General features: G+C 40.3%; 1 protein-coding gene across 1 annotated transcript in view; it reads left to right on the top strand.

Moving 5' to 3' along the window:
- Positions 1-15,905, top strand: part of fam171a1 (family with sequence similarity 171 member A1) — a 51,959-nt gene extending 36,054 nt beyond the window's left edge. Inside the window, exons 6-9 of the mRNA XM_057834107.1 lie at positions 2,861-2,977; positions 4,118-4,232; positions 4,555-4,672; positions 10,203-15,905. Coding sequence (XP_057690090.1) covers positions 2,861-2,977; positions 4,118-4,232; positions 4,555-4,672; positions 10,203-11,639 — 1,787 coding nt within the window. The 3' untranslated portion in view covers positions 11,640-15,905. The remainder of the gene's footprint in view (positions 1-2,860; positions 2,978-4,117; positions 4,233-4,554; positions 4,673-10,202) is intronic.
- Positions 15,906-17,644: the final 1,739 nt, after the last annotated feature.

Genomic DNA, 17,644 nt, shown 5'->3' with positions numbered 1-17,644 from the left:
ATGGCCACAGTATTTCCACAACAGACGCCATCCCAAGACCCTTCTGCTAACTACATCCCTTGTTCCTTAGCAACCGCACCAAATAAATAACAACACAGTCACTTGACACCTGATTTAATTTTGCTGAGCAACTATGCGCTGCTTTGTGGTAATGCACGGGTTTAAACGAGGACATCAAGCAATCCCAAATGTTTTAGATTGTTGGGAATTAAATGAGTCCGTATGTTAAAAGGTTCCCAGCATAGACATGTGCACACAGTCCCTTGTAAACATTTTTGCCTTGCGCTACAGACAAGCCTGTATGTATTAATAGATCAGGCAAGCATGCACTTAGCAGACCATGTGTTAAAAGGAAGCATGTCAATATATTTTTTTGATATTAACCAAATGAAACATACAGTGATTCCCTTGTGGAAATGATTCAGACAGAATCAGGATGAATGTGGGGAGGTCTAGTCACGTGACGCAGTGATTGTGTGTGTGTGTGTGTCACTGTGTTGCTGGAGGTGCTGAGTCACACAGTATCTCCCTCTTCTCTCTTGCTGTTATCTCTACTTCCATTTGTCTTTTGTTGTTTCCTATTAGAAGTGTTTTCCCCATTAGCCATGTTGTATAATTTTGTCTGTCCCCTTTAGTTTCCTTTCTCCCTAAAGATCAGTGCATGCCTTACAGTGCCATGTTGCCCACAAACACAGAATAAGGGTCACGCTCCACCATTTTGTCCTTGACTTCCATGGGAAGTCACATGTGAATGTTTCCTTTCAGAGCCGCCAGTCATTCATTGTGTTGTGCAGTTTAGATGTGGCACTGCCAAGCTTGCAGCTCATTGCCCCTTTTTTCCTCCCACTGTTGCATTAATCCTGCCCATAAAGTATCTTGATAAAATGTAAAGGCTGTAATAGACTACACCAAAAAAGTGCTTAAAAGACTTTAAAAAACTTGATTTTGATTTGCTTTGAGCTTTAGGAACCCTGGCTGAGTTATAAGGAAGCCCTCTGGATTGTTTTTGCCAGGCTTTGCCTTAACACCAGCTTCTGGGGTTTGGTCTTTTTATCTGTGGTTGTACTTCAGAGCGGGCCTTGCACGGTGCTGTTTGTCAAGGACAGATCCTGTTTGTAGAAACTTGCCAAACTGGTGCTAAACTTCAGTTGGTACACAAAAACTTCTTGCAAGACAGGAATTTTCAACACTGTTCCAAATGGCCAACCTTAGATGTGTAATGATGCCCATTTAGAAACTGAAACTGCTCTGTCAAATGCTTAAAACCTCATTTATATTCAGATAAGAAAACAAAATGTAGTGTATAGTGACTTATTGGTCAAAAGAAGGGTTTCATACTTACATGCTCAGCCCTTTTGTTCTGAGATGCAACAACTTAAAAAAAATAAAATAACTTAAATTGTGTAGCTTTTATTTTTTATTTGTTTTAATCGGATTCATAAAAAATATCAATTTAACATATAAAATATCATGGTTCAGTGTTCATTATCCAGGTATTTGGCGTTTTTATATACAGTATTTATATTCTGAGGAAGGAAATAGAGAACTGCACATTGCTCATTTACAATGCCGATTTGACTGCATTAAACATATCTAATATCCACTTTAAATGCCTTTTTTATTAGGTCTGGGGCCATTTGAGAAAATATTTGAGCACTTTGAATGTTCTAAAAACATGCCTAGAGTTTCAGAAAATGAGTATTTCTTTGAAATCCACAATTGAACAGGGATTACTATACTGTACTATACATAAACCAAGGTAAAGTTATTGTGACGGAGCAAGTGACAATGTGATTTTTTGTGAAATACTGCCTCCCTATGGACAAGAACTGACACAAGTCAAAGTTACATTGAGCGTTTCTTGCACTTTTTCTTGTATGTATTTGGGTCAGAGGTGGGTAGAGAAGCCAAAAATTTTACTCAAGTAAAAGTAGGTTTCATTCAAAATAATATTAGGTACTCAAGAGTCATAGTCATCCAAAAAATGTACTCAAGTTCAAGTAAAAACAGTATCCAGTGAAAAGGATACTCCAGTAATGAGAAACATTTTGAGTAAGTGCTTATATTTGTTTTTGTTTTTTGAACAATGGTATTTTTTTTCTCTCAGCACAAACTTATCTACATGAACTATTGTTATAATGTTACTGTACAAATTACAATAACCCATTACATAACCACATTAGGCCAAAGAAATACAAAAATCATGAAAGAGAAAATAAAACGTCATGAAGCACTATTAAAATGATCATATCTCCGGTTTTGCGTGGTCAATCAGTGCCAAATAAAAACTGGGAGAGAGTTTTAAATCCGCGATTTCGATTCATGTTGAGGGCAGCACCCTATGTCAAATATTTCATTTGTTACGGTGCTTTAAAGGCGCGTGATTGAGCAGGCTTGTGTGATGATAGAACGGCAAGCTAGCGTCTGATTGGTGTAATGGAGCCATGCGATTATTGCTGCGACGTCTCATTGGTAAAATTAATAGCGCTGCTCTTGGCAATAGCATCGCTAGCAAAAATAAATAAATAAAATCTAACACTGTATGTAGAATAAAAAGGAAAAATGTACGACTTATGTAGCCCAAAGTAGCGGAGTAAGAGTAGCATTTTTTCTTCAAAAATCTACTCAAGTAAAAGTAAAATGTATGGCTTTGTAAAACTACTCTTAGAAGTACTTTTTTCTCAAAAGTTATTCAAGTAAATGTAACTGAGTACATGTAATGCATTACTACCCACCTCTGATTGGTGTATATTGGAGGTAATGTGTCCTTGAATCAAATGTTTGCGTTTTGGTGTGCCATGGCCTTACAGTTGATTCCAGCGATTATGAAATAATGGTATGATGGTGTGTGTTTGCGCAGGTTCCTGGATAAAGAGCAGCTTGGGCCAAGTGCAAAGTGTGGAAAACCAACTCGTCCTCACTTATATTGCCCCACAGCTAGGATACTGGGTGGCAGCCATGTCGCCGCTTAAGTCAGGTAAGATTCACTTTTGTTCGACATATGGCGGAAAACACAGACAAGGCTGAAAAAGCAGTTTCTGCTCTTGCACCCCTCTTTAAAATAAACGGCTTTATTTTGAGCCAACAGAACTGTTGTGTTTGATGGAACAATATGTCTATATGCTGCCATAGCAGATTCATGGGGCATTAGGCCCCCGAATTATTTTTAATTTGCCTGTTTTGTCATGGAAACACCCGTTTACAGATGTCGCGCCACCGCTTTTTTTTTTCAACCCAGCTATAAATCACAGGCAATTAATTATATTTATTATTCAAAATGTATGTCATTTTTAGCTTAGAATCATTAATTGATGTGTAATATTTCGTTTGAAAAAAGAAAAACTTACTTTAAAAAAATTATTCACTCGCATATTTTAAACTTTTAAACAAATGACATCACAATGAAAAAAATGGTGTCTGTAAAAAAGTCACGGATATCTACCTCATTACTATTGCTTAATTGTATTTTTTTTGTTACTGTCGCATTTTCTCTGATATGTTAGATGATAAATAATCGATCCAAACAAAGAAAAATTGAAAAAAAAAAAACATTTGAAAGGGTAAATATATGAAAAAGAACATCTCGACCACTCCTTGATGTCTGTGATTTCTGCATCGCGACCCTTGTTATATTACCATGTTTCACCCATAAAATCCCCCAAAAATCCAGCTGTGGCCATTCACAGCCGTGCCTTGACACTCAGTGATACATGCTCCATGGAGTTTTTGGATCGAAACAAGGTAAGTATGCGATAATATCTCGTTAAAGTCATGACGTCTGTAATTCTGCTCTCGCGTGCTCTCACCTCCAGATAGGGTTTTGCTATTTAAAAAACTTTTTTTTTTTTTTTTTTTTTTTTTTTAAATGCCCTCCTGTTCAAAAATGTTTCCCCCCAAATTTGAGATTTTAAGCTTTCCAATGATGTATAACACATGCACATGAGGCAATTTTGAAATTTGGCCAAATTTGCGGTCTCAGAGCGGAACTTCAAGTCACCTCAGTGTTATCCGCCATATACTATTCACCTGGATGACAATTTACCAAAATGATTTTATTTCATAAGAAAACATTTTTACCCCCACGTTTGTTTACGGTTACCTTTTGTCTCTTAAACAGGTCTGCTGATTGGGAAAGACATCAGCATGTACCACACTATGTTTCTTTTAGCCATTCTTGGAGGCATGGCGCTCATTCTTCTGTGTTTGCTCTGTGTCCTCCTGTACTACTGCAGGTGTGTGTCTATGAGCCAGTGCATGATCTGTGTAATTATACTGTCAAATTTTTTCTGTCCCTGTAATAAGTGCTTTGCTTTGGTTTGTGTTTATCTACTTTAGATATGCAACAATGTAAAATGTACAGTAGTGTTTAATTGGTTCTTAGAACTTTGTTCAACAAATGGATATTAAAATGTTTACTGATGAATTCAGTTGGATTCGCCAATCATTTGAGTAGATCAGCCCGGCCACTGTTAATTTTTGCATTAAAGTGGTAAATGTAAACTGTTATAATTTAATGTAAACCAATTCCTCTTTTGTGGATATTGTGTTGCTCAGGCGTCGTTGTTTGAAGCCCCGGAACTCTCACCGCAAGCTTACGCTGTCCTCCGGTCTGGATACCAGCAAAAGGGATCAAGCCACCTCTATGTCCCACCTCAACCTCATCAACAATGAGGTTGGTCTCCGCTCAGTCTTTGCATTATTGACAGCACATGAAAAGATTTGTCACAGAGCTCAATCCCACAGAGAGCAAAAAAGGCAAATGGCGATACAGTGATCCTTCGTTTTTCGCGGTTAATGGGGAGGGGATCAGAACCTGCCGCGATAAGTGAAAAACGGTGAAGGTTTTGTGTGTGTGTGTGTGTGTGGGGGGGGGGGGGTTCAATGTATTTATTCAGATTTATCATTGGAAAGTGATACATATAAGACATACTTTTACACTTTTTTCCCTGACGTATAATTTTAAAAAATCTATATGTAGGACATATTTTAATAAATCATTTTTAAGCACTTCAAATGTAATAATTATGATAAAATTTAAACATGTTACTGTCCCAACAATTTATTTTTAAACAAGAATAAAGTAGTAGAAAAATGCTTGGCTCTATTAAATGCTTCATTGAGTGAGTCCACTAAAGCTGCTCACTTACACACAATGAGTTACCACAGCAAGTGTTTAACAAGTTAAACAATGATTGACACATGTGGCACTTCGAAGTTCGTGTCTCCGGCAAGCTCAAACCCAAACATCTGTCAATCATCGTTAACTTTCATAAGTAAGCAACTCCAGTGCACTGCTTGATGATCAAAGAACCGGGAGAGAGAGGGAGGGAGGGAGTGAGGGAGAGTGAGACTACGTGATCGGCTCGAGACGGCTCATCTGTTTTGTTTTGTTTTTTTATTGAAAACAATGTGATGGACTGAGGGCACAAAGTTTGAAGCATGAAACCGAGGGATCACTGTATCAAGAAAGTATTCTTGTTCATCTACTGTGCCGTGTAAAGCTATTTTTAACGTCTGAATTTCTTACTTTTCTTGTATGGCTTCCCCACTCTAATGTTAAAGTTCATCAAAAAAATGTAAATATCTGACAAACAATCAGAAAGTAATCATAATGCAGTTTTTAAATGGTGATTTTAACACAGCAGTCACACTCTCCGTACAACTAAGACATACGTTAAGAGTAGCTATATGCATCACTCGGTACCACTGAACACATTGTAGGATGTTGATTGATTAATACTCAAAAGGTGATTTGTCTCAAAGTGGGTTCCCCACTGCACATTACTAACATTGCTTGCACACGCACAAGTTCACTCACTTTTCTATGTCCTATCTTCCCGCTTACTCTTTGTTACTAGGTATGCCTGCCCCACATGGTGTCCCTTTGGTAAAGGTAGACGGCAACATTACTTGTGTTCAATAGCATATATACTTAATGAAGTTATTTTTTTTCTATCACTATTCCTCGTCTGTTGTTGCTTTCTATCAGTCAATAAGGTTATGTATTGGGAAAATACTTTTTCCTAGGGGTGTAACAGTACACAAAAATCTCGGTTCAGTACATACCTCGGTTTTGAGGTCACGGTTCGGTTCATTTTCGGTACAGTAAGAAAAATGCAAAATATAAATGTGCTAGTTGTTTATTACACACCTTTGTGCTTTAAACAATAGGAACGTTAGCCTATACAAAGCTAGAATTCTGCTCAAAAAGTAGCGGGTATTTAAAGATAATCCAAAAACAATTTGCCTTTCAGACCCCGCGTACAGGTCAGCTTTCTTTCTGAAAGAAAGAAGAAAAAAGAAGTCCTGTGCTAAAGAGAAAAGCAATCCCAATGACAAAGATTTTAACATGTATATTACAAATGAAATGCCTCAATGAATAATTTTTTTTTCTTATGAACGGTTTTCAAAAGCTTTATTGGCGGATTTTCTCAAGTTAAAGCGCCACACAGAAATTAATACATTTAATTGTGTAAGCAGGATCTGGGTATTATTCTTATTATTTAATTACTGGTGTTTTAGCTCATTTAAATTTATTTTATTTAAATTGGCTATTTATTTTATTATGTGTTTATATCTTACAAATGTGATGTAGTATTCATTTATATTGTATATTTTATGTTGTATAACTTTAGTTCCTATGTGAATATTAGTTGCTATTTGTTTTGTTGTGGTAGGAGTGTTTTGTATTGAACACGAGGCTATGTTGGTTATTATTATAGCAGAGAAGACAGCAGTAAATCAACAAAGACAAGTCAACTGTGCCCCAATCTACCACTCAAGAGATCTGATGGCCTCAAAAAGTGGGTTACGATTGCATATTAGTTTGAAAATCGACCAGATCCACCGTATTTTTACACGAGTGACCGGTCTGCCCGATCCTAGCTACCGGTAGTAGTATTGACGCAGGAGGGTCGCGTCTCGCATCAAATAATAAACTCTGCCGTTCTTTTCGCGTGCGTCGTGTTGAGCCGCTTGTGGGACGCGTCTAACACGCGGCCACACTGCGACTGGTGTGCATTGGCTGATTGACTTTAACGCCCGCGTTTCACTGCGTTCTCGCAGCGGCCACGTTGTCACCTCCGTGAAGTTGGCCCCCTATCAGACGCAAATTTATATAAAAATTATGTCAATCGTTTGTGCTATGATTGTGCTCGTTTGTGCTGCAAAAAGTTTCGTTTGTGCCATCATCGTTTTGCAGTTATTAAACATTGTTTTTTAGGTCATCCAGAGTTCACCCAGCCCCCCATCTGCGGCGGAATGGAACCCCGGTGGTGTCATTTGATTCTGCCTCGTTGGTGCTGGATTGTGCTGCAAAAAGTTTTGTTTGAACTGCTACGTTTTTCGAGATATTCATTAAAATGTCTAGTGATGACGTCACGCGCAGCCCCCCATCTGCGTCGGAATGGAACGGCGATAATGACATTTTTTTTCTTCGTCGTTAGTGCTGGTTTGTGCTGCAAAAAGTTTCGTTTGTGCCATCATCGTTTTGCAGTTATTAAACATTGTTTTTTGAGGGCATCCAGAGTTCACCCAGCCCCCCTATCTGCGGTGGAATGGAACCCCAGTGGTGTCATTTGATTCTGCCTCGTTAGTGCTGGATTGTGCTGCAAAAAGTTTTGTTTGAACTGCTACGGTTTTCAAGATATTCATAAAAATGTCTAGTGATGACGTCACGCGCAGCCCCCCATCTGCGGCGGAATAGAACGGCGATGATGCCATTTAATTCTTCGTCGTTAATGCTGGATTGTGCTGCAAAAAGTTTTGTTTGAACTGCAGTTTTCGAGATATTCATAATAGCGCCTAGTTCGGGCCTAAAACATCCAGCCCGACCTGACACGGCCCGCTGGTATTGAGGCCCGACCCGGCGCGAGCCCGATCAATTAACTAGATTTGCAGGCCCGAGCCCGAAAAACCCGATTTTTTAATTTATTTTTTTATTTATTGGAGTGACGCGGGGGAAAAAACGCAGCAGCAATTTATTTTTATTTCTTCGAGTTGGCAGAAAAAACGCAAGTTTTCTTAATGTTTAAATAGTCTACATATTTTTATGATCATTATAAAAACATTACACAATGAAATAACGCAGGGAAAGTTTAATATTAAAAACAATATATGCGATTTTGCAGACACAGAAGATTCAAAAGGATCACATTTGTCTTGCCTTTGTGCATAAATAAAAGTGTCTTTCGTAACGAATTCACAGTTGGCAGAAAAAAAATGCAAGTTTACTCAATATTTAAATAGTCTACACATTTTTATGAGAATTATAAAAACATTTACACAACGAAATAACGCTGGGAAAGTTTGTTAAATATATTTCTGAGTGTGTAGGATATTGTTCTCTCATGGACGCGCCTCTCTGACAAGGAGAGGGAACAGCAGCAAAAAAAAAAAAACTACAAATGCTTTGAAATGACATTCTTTATTGTAATGACAACAATACCAAAAATTAATTATAAAAAAATAAAAATGAAATAAAAGCTTTTAAACAGCGGGCCGGCCTTGACTGCAGTCTGCAACTTGTGGTCTCATGTCCTGCTCTTTATTCCTGTGAAATAATGGAAATAATTAGACCGGCTCGGAATGGTTCAAATGGCGATTTGAACAGCAGGATATTATGGCTTACTTACAGTGTTTATATTTTTTGGTCGTCGTCGTACAGAAATAAGACTGCGTCCACTGGCAGGTTTCAGTGACGTTCTCCGCTGATCTATTGTGCGGCCTGCAGCGCTGAAAACTGACGTCATCACTTTACATTATTATGAATATCTCGAAAACCGTAGCACTTCAAACAAAACTTTTTGCAGCACAATCCAGCACTAACGACGAAGAAAGAAATGGCATCATCGCCGTTCCATTCCGCCGCAGATGGGGGGGCTGCGCGTGACGTCATCACTAGACATTTTTATGAATATCTCGAAAACCGTAGCAGTTCAAACAAAACTTTTTGCAGCACAATCCAGCACTAACGACGAAGAAAGAAATGGCATCATCGCCGTTCCATTCCGCCGCAGATGGGGGGCTGCGCGTGACGTCATCACTAGACATTTTTATGAATATCTCGAAAACCGGAGCAGTTCAAACAAAACGTTTTGCAGCACAATCCAGCACTAACGAGGCAGAATCAAATGACACCACTGGGGTTCCATTCCACCGCAGATGGGGGGCTGGGTGAACTCTGGATGACCTAAAAAAAAAACAATGTTTGATAACTGCAAAACGATGATGGCACAAACGAAACTTTTTGCAGCACAAACCAGCACTAACGACGAAGAAAAAAATGGCATCATCGCCGTTCCATTCCGCCGCAGATGGGGGGCTGCGCGTGACGTCATCACTAGACATTTTAATGAATATTTCGAAAACCGTAGCAGTTCAAACAAAACTTTTTGCAGCACAATCCAGCACTAACGAGGCAGAATCAAATGACACCACCGGGGTTCCATTCCGCCGCAGGTGGGGGGCTGGGTGAACTCTGGATGACCTAAAAAACAATGTTTAATAACTGCAAAACGATGATGGCACAAACGAAACTTTTTGCAGCACGAACGAGCACAATCATAGCACAAACGATTGACATAATTTTTATATAAATTTGCGTCTGATGGGGGGCCAACTTCACGGAGGTCACGTTGTCGCGCCGTTAACGTTTCTGGGTTGTACGGTCTTACCGTGTTGGTCCTCATTATAGTAGAGTAGACGGAGTAAATATAATCTACACAAAGAAACTGTAACCCGATCGACTCACGGCCTCGAAAAGTAAGGGTTACATTCCATCAGAAACTCGTTCAGTACGCTTCCGTTCCGAACCGTGCACCACGTACCGAAACGGTTCAATACAAATACATTTACAGTTACACCCTTACTTTTTCCACACAGACCCAGGTAGCTTTAAAGAGCTTTTTACGCTTAATGAATAAAACCGAAATTTTATAAACTGCATTTTGTGTATGCTTACGTTATCGTCCTCTGACAGTTATATTTGGTTGAGAAACTTAAACATTTAGTCAGGAAATGATTCAAATGATTTTTTAAAATTCTCATGAATTTTCAATTAGGAGATACTAATCAAACAAACCAAAAAAAAAAATGGTCTTAAACACATTTTTGGCAGTAAGTTATAATGTTTGCTTAGAAATCGTAATACATCAACTTGAATTTTCACCAGATCTTCCGTGACTGAATATTTTTCTCCTTAGGTGCAGTTGGAGCTTGTCTCCACAGCGACAGAGGCTGACATGACCACGCCGATGTTGAAGCAGCCTTCTTACGAGCATCCAGACGATTCCCTCGCACATAGCCCGATGCAGCACAACAAACATAGCCGCTCTTCTCTGGGCAACAGCCAGCACGGCTCATCTCTCGGCAATTTGACGCCTCGCGGCAGAGACTGCCACCAATCAGCGGAGACCATGCAGCTGAAGTCGGCAATGTCGTGCGGAACCGAACGAGGCTACCGTCAGTCGTACGTCTCTGTCTGCTCATCGGGCAACCACGTATCTGACAGGCTATCGCCAGCCAAGCACGGTCAGTTGTCAGACCATCAACTGAGCGGTGTCGTCCTCTCCCCCTCCTCACCGCCACATTCGCCCTCTCGAGGGGAAGGAGGCGAGTGTAGAGCCACTGATTACCTTCTTTCCCGCTCCGTCGACCACCTGGAGCGGCCGCCTTCGCTATCCCGGCCGGGCCAGTTGCTGTGTTGCGCCTCTGTGGACTTACTGAGCGGCGGCGAAACCTACCCTAGGGTGCGACCCACTCTGGTCATCCCCGCTCACTACATGCGCTTGCCGGGGGAGCACCCCCTTTCAGGTCAGGCGCTCCTACTGCAGACGGACCAGCAGAGTGAATTGGAGACCATCCAGGCCGAGCTCAATGCTTCTCAGCCTTCTGGACAAACGCCCCAAGACTGCGTCCCTGGCCCTGCCGAACATGATGACGGAGAGAAGCTGGCATCCATTCCTTCAGCACTGGGAGAAACGAGTCTAGTGGAAATCAACAGCGAAGACACGCTTCTAGCTGAAAAGACTTTAATGGAGCTCAGAGGAGGCAAGCCCCTGCTTCACCCGCGAGCCTGGTTCGTCTCACTGGACGGCCGCTCCAACGCTCACATTCGACACTCCTACATCGACCTACAGCGGGCCGGTTGCCACGGCAATTCCACGAGCACGGGAGGTCCGTCGAGCGGCGGGCGCAGGCACGGAAGCGGCAACGACGCCAGCTTGGATTCGGGTGTGGACCTGAACGAGCCCCGAGTGGGTCGCAGGGGACGGGATGAGGAGCGAGAAATGGAGAAGGTTTCCAAGAGCACAATGCCAAACACCGCCTTCACTCAGTTAGTCTACGTGGACGATCTAGACGGGGCGGAAAACGAGGACACCCTCAAGTACGACTCCAGGGGTTCCAAAGGAGAAGCGGAGATTGTCCAAATCCATGCAGAGCCCCCCTCCCTGACTTCCTTGTCGCCCGCTTCTCCTCCCCCTCTGACACCGCCTGACGGTGTGACTCTCAGGAACAATCGCACGCTGCTGTCCGCCTCCCCCGAGGATAATATGCCCCAAGATGATGGGGAGGAGGAGAAAAAGAGCCCCTGGCAGAGACGGGAAGAGCGCCCCCTGCTAGCCTTTAACATGAAATAAATCCTCAGGTGATCACATGAGACTCATGTGCCTGTTCAACCTTTATATAGCACTGAAGTGGACTGACCTACTCACAACAAGCTTGGCATATTGGTCTTTGAGATATAATTCATTCGGATTTATCTAAACTTTTCAAAGTCTGACTGGTCAATATTTCAGTACTTTTTTCTGCCCCCGGTTTTGTTATTAAACAGTGAGTTCAACATGCATGCATGGTTGAATACAATCCTGACTCGATCCAGTTTGATCTTTAAATACCGGAATTTATTCTGAAAGGCCCGGAGCGCTACCTTTTTGTGAGTGGCGTACTATAGCACTGGGATCTATCAAAAGAAGGGACCACTCAGAACTTTTATAAACTTTTGTGTCCATTTATCTAAAATAAAACACCTCTTTGCAACTATGTCAACACACCAGGATGTACACATTCCCTGAAGGATTCTGGAGACTTTTTTGTTTTTGTAATGCAAAACAAAATATGCCTTTTTTGGATTAGTAATAGTCAATGGATGGGTGATTGTTACATATGAAAGATTACAGGAAGTTCTATAGGCATCGGACATCTAACAGTGAACGCACCACCAAAACTTATCCTGTGTGTTTCCAGTGCTTTTGGCTGCACAGCTAGTCACTTGATCCTTTGACCAGATTATCGGGTCAATAGGGTGTTTTTACGTTGGCATGGAAATAAATTTACAACAGAAGCAGACCTAAAATGGTAGATGTGCTTTGATAGATATTACTGTACTTAAGCTTTACAGAAGTTGTAATTCAGGTAAGATTGTTGTATGATGTTGATTGTTGTATGATGTGAGCTGCTAACATTATTACCCAGTATCATACTTACATATTATGTCTTACTGCTTTATGCCATAACTACAATGATCTCTACTGGATGATAACATTCACGGTTAGCGTCATACAACAATCGCTACTGAATGACTACTTCCGAAAAGCCTATGAAAGGTGGCAAGGCAACATCTAGCCAAGTGTATCCACCATTTTAAGTCCGCGTCTCTTATGAATCCACTTCCGTTTTAAGTCTCCGACTTCCGTTGTCATTTTGCATTCATGTTTTCGCTTTTTGCATTCATGTCGTGGCTAATGGGATTTGCGTTTTTGTCTTTTGCAAAGTGTTTGAAATTTGCAAATTGCCTGAAACTTCCTCCCGATCGTATGTTTTACATGAACTGCACAAAACCATTATCTGCACTGTCGTGTAATCAGACCACTCAGCTAAGGATGTAATACCACTACTACTTAGGCCACCTGTATACGGTCTAATACTATGAAGGGTTTTTGTACAAGTTAAATCACTGACTGGCATAATGTTGTTTTTAAAGGCTATGCATCACTTTTATATGATTATGAACACCTGCTCGAGATGCCTTTTTTTTTTTTTTAACACAATTATTTTGATTGTCAACTTTAAGTATTTCAACTTGAGGGTTCCTCCTCTCCAAATATGTTAAGGGCTTTTTTCCCCTATGCGCCTTATTCTTTATTTTTTAGCGTATGTGCTTTTATTTGAACTGAAACCAAATTGTTTCCCTTTGCAGTATTTTCCCTTGTTCCCAATGTTCCAAGTGCCTTTTTTTATGATGCAGAATTCCAGAACAGTTGGCTTTGTTTACTTCTCACCTTGGTTTGCCCTTGTCTTGCCTTTTCTCCTCTACCTCAGCCGTTATTGTTCCCGCTGGTTATCGAAAATATGCAGTAAACAGCTCGCAATACTCTCCAATCCTGTCAAGAGGGCGCTCAGTTGGTTTGCATCATAGCAGGGAATTGATAAAGCAAAGTGAGTGGAGGCTAAGTTAATAGGATCCTTTGTTTGTTAGAATGAACATTTGTTTCATAATGTGTTTTTCAGCGTGATGCATGTTTTGTTTTTTAAAAAAAAATTTAATAATGTAACGGGTCTATATGAGAGTGCTGGGAAATAATCAGATCCACTCTGGATACACAGTCATAACAATCATATTAGATTTTTGTTTTCTTTCCTTTAGCAGGTTGAAATGATGCAAGTCTGTGTTCTGAGCAACCATGCGCATTTGAGCAGTTTTCAGTACATATACATCTGTCGTTTGTGTTATATATTTGAAATTATTATAAATAAAACAGACTGAAACAAAAAGTGTGCTTTGTGATAGAGCCAGTTGTAGATTTGTTGGTTTTCATTGAAAGACAGGATCTAATGGCCTCAATTTTATGAGTTGTGCATTGTGTTGTACAAATGATACTTTTCCCCCCCCATTTCTGTCAAGGTTTTGGGGTAATGGGGGACCCTAGCATAGAGACAGGAGGTAAACTGGCAGTGGTAAGGAGTTTATTGACTGATTGATGGAATAGCAGATAGTGTCTGAAGATTGTGGAGGGAGGTTTGGTGGTCGAGCTGGTGAATGGCCAGGCGGGTGTGCTGTACTCTACTACATTATACTATAATATATCTATACTCTAGCAGGCAAGCAGCACAAAATTAGCTCAATAAAAGGTTTACAAGATTCTTAGCTAAAAATTGGAGTCCCAAACTCATGAAGTTAAGTTGTTGATCTGGCAATGAGGTGAGGCGAAGAACCGGTTTAAGTAAGCTGTTGACGATGACCTGCACCAGGTCCCAGGCTCACCAATCTGTCCAATCGTGCAATCGAGGCAGTGTCACAAGGAGGAGCGGGGCTCGGGGGGTTGATGCCCTAATAACTTAATAGCACTTTATTGGATTCATTTACGTTATCCTTGCTGTAGAAAGATGTGTAATTTACAGTCAATCATTTGGGATAACGGGGTGCGTGTCTTCATTCTTGTGAAAAAAAAATCAACAAATCAGCCAAAGGAGTCCTGTCTTTATAATGTATTGCATGAGCGAGATGGATTGGAGGTGGGGGGTAGGAAAACGGAAACTCAATTTACCACGTCAGGGTGCACGCCATACTATGCATACCTGGGTTGTTGTGGTGCTGGAGTCTCCTCCAAAAATTAATGGCAGATGGCTGAGTACTCCACCAGGATACAGTGCTTGTTTTGTGCTATGGGAGGAAATGGGAATACCCAGACAAATCAGATATTGAAGTTCCTTTTAAAAAAATAAATAAATCAACAATAGTTTGTTTGTGAGGGGAAATGTTGAGTGGGAAAAACTAGCTGCTGCTTTCACCACATAAACTAGTGAAATCATTTTAAGGTAAACCTGAAAGTGACCCTTTCTACAGACTATAAAACCTTCACATCCTGACACCTGTCAAATGGTATTGGCAACTGTTAAATATGACATTATGTATCCATTGTGTCATAAACAGCCAATAGCCATAAATCAGAACTCTTCAATGTGTTACTGTGCATGGTTTACCTGCACACAACGGCGTAGGTTTGCATAAGGACGGTAGGGACGTAACCAACTTTTCAGGATGCTCAAATTGTCCCCACCAACTTTTAAGCAACCTTATTTTCATTATATAATGACTTCAGTTATATATGTAATTTCGATTGTCTCCCCATATGTTGTAACGATATAATTGATATTATGTGAATTATTTTCATTATATTCAGACTTAGATTTACCCCTTTTCACTGCTGAGTGTGCCAGTCCATTTTTCCCCCTCAAATGCACGCTTGATTAGCTGATGACTTGCAACCCTGTCCCCCCACACAGGCATGCACACACACTCACAGCCCCAGCTCCATGCCGCCTCCTCCACCCCCTTCGAAGAGGAGGGATATTAGAAGTTTTTTTGTTTTTTTTTCGACCAGCTTCAGACACTTATTTAATGTAAAAATAAGTCAACGTTGTGGAGGTGGTTAACACACCACTAATTTCGCTAATGAAAGTCCGACCTGTATCAGCGTTTGCATAACATTAAACTGTGTGAATTTGCTAACCTGCAAAACTTGAGTAGGCAGCTGCTTGGAAAGAAGTGTCCTCCTCTATGCATTTTCTACTGTTAATGTTAAATAAACTGTGAGAAATGTAGTGAACCGAGGTTTATCCCTTTCTCCCCAATTTTCATTTTTAGTATATTTATGTGGCTTTACAGCAGCCCAAAGGAGCTTCCATTTTTTTGTTGAGTTTGGCTGCACTTGTGGAAAAAAGCAGTAGTGTCTTACCTGAAGGAAGGCTGAATTTTTATTTATTTTTGTTTATCCCTGACTAAGAGGTTTTTTGTGTTATTTCTGGTCTTAAGACAAATGTTTATTTTTTTGCGTTCCTGGATAGTTAAGAGATTATTAACAAGTTTGTATTTATTGTGTATTTTATTATAATTTGAGATATGTTCAAATATTGAAATATAAATTTGCTAATTAAATCCAGATATTTATTCTGGAAGTTTTCAACCTGTTTCTTCAGTAGTTTGAATGGAAACAGATGTATTTTGCATTGATTATTTAGCCTATGAATGAATTAGGTTTATATTTGTGAGAAATATAGCCCTGACCCCCATTCACCCGTCTGTTTGGTCTTATTAATGTCCCATCCCCAGCAAAAAGTGTACATGCAGGTTATGCTGTTATATTGTCCCTATCAATGTTGAGACCAAACCTATGCACACTCCCCTGATCTGAAAATGTTTGGCCTCTTGTCGAGATTGTCAAGAAACACCAAACCCAGCAACGCTGATGGCCCAAAAGCGACTATCAAAGCAAGCTAGTTGGACTGAACCTGGAATGAAATTTTGTTGCACTTGTAGTAATGACAAATAAAGCTGACCTGATCTGTACCTAGGCTTCCATTACGCCTCTGTAGTGATTGGATTGATGTCCATTCAAAAGGTGTGCATAGAAATGAACATACTTTTAACAAACCAAACATTCTTGCCTAAAACATCCTTCCTTGATTGAATATACTAGTCCTTCTCAAAAAATTAGCATATTGTGATTAAGTTCATTATTTTCTGTAATGTATTGATAAACATTAGACTTTCATATATTTTAGATTCATTACACACAACTGAAGTAGTTCAAGCCTTTTAAGGCGTGTGCTGGAAATGGGCTACAGGTGCCGCATTCCCCAGGTCAAGCCATTTTTGAACCTCAAACAGCGGCAGAAGCGCCTGACCTAGGCTACAGAGAAGCAGCACTGGACTGTTGCTCAGTGGTCCAAAGTACTTTTTTCAGATGAAAGCAAATTTTGCATGTCAATCGGAAAATAAGGTGCGAGAGTTTGGAGGAAAACTGGGGAGAAGGAATTGCCAAAATGCCTGAAGTCCAGTGTCAAGTACCCACAGTCAGTGATGGTCTGGCGTGCCATGTCAGCTGCTTTGTTGGTCTACTGTGTGTTATCAAGGGCAGGGTCAATCCAGCTAGCTATCAGGAGATTTTGGAACACTTCATGCTTTCATCTGCTGAAAAGCTTTATGAAGATGAAGATTTAATTTTTCCGCACGACCTGGCACCTGCTCACAGTGCCAAAACCACAGGTAAATGGTTTACTCACCATGCCATTACTGTGCTCAATTGGCCTCCCAACTCTCCTGACCTGAACCCCATAGAGAATCTGTGGGATGTTGAGAGACACCAGACCCAACACCGTGGATGAGCTTGAGGCCACTATCGAAGCATCCTGGGCCTCCATAACAAACACCTCAGCAGTGCCACAAGCTGATTGCCTCCATGCCACGCCGCATTGAAGCAGTCATTTCTGCAAAGGGATTCCCCACCAAGTATTGAGTGCATATTTGATATAATTAATTCAAAGTTGACTTTTTTGTGTTAAAAAACACGTTTTCGTATTGGTCAGATGAAATATGCAAATTTTTTGAGATAGTGTTTTTTGGTGTTTCTTGACTTTTGTGGAAAAATCATCAATATTAAAATAATAAAAGGCTTGAACTACTTCAGTTGTGTGTAATGAATCCGAAATATATGAAAGTCTAATGTTTATCAGTACATTACATAAAATAATGAACTTTATCACAATATGCTTTTTTTTTTTTTTTTTTTTTTTTTTGAAGGACTAGTATGTTATCTCCTAATTTTCCGAGATGCTTACAATATTTCACTGTGTGTGTGATTAG

This window comes from Corythoichthys intestinalis, chromosome 4, assembly GCF_030265065.1.
Source record: "Corythoichthys intestinalis isolate RoL2023-P3 chromosome 4, ASM3026506v1, whole genome shotgun sequence".
NCBI lineage: Eukaryota > Metazoa > Chordata > Actinopteri > Syngnathiformes > Syngnathidae > Corythoichthys > Corythoichthys intestinalis.
The sequence above is the reverse complement of the archived record's forward strand: the minus strand, read 5'-3'. Positions and strand labels throughout refer to the sequence as shown.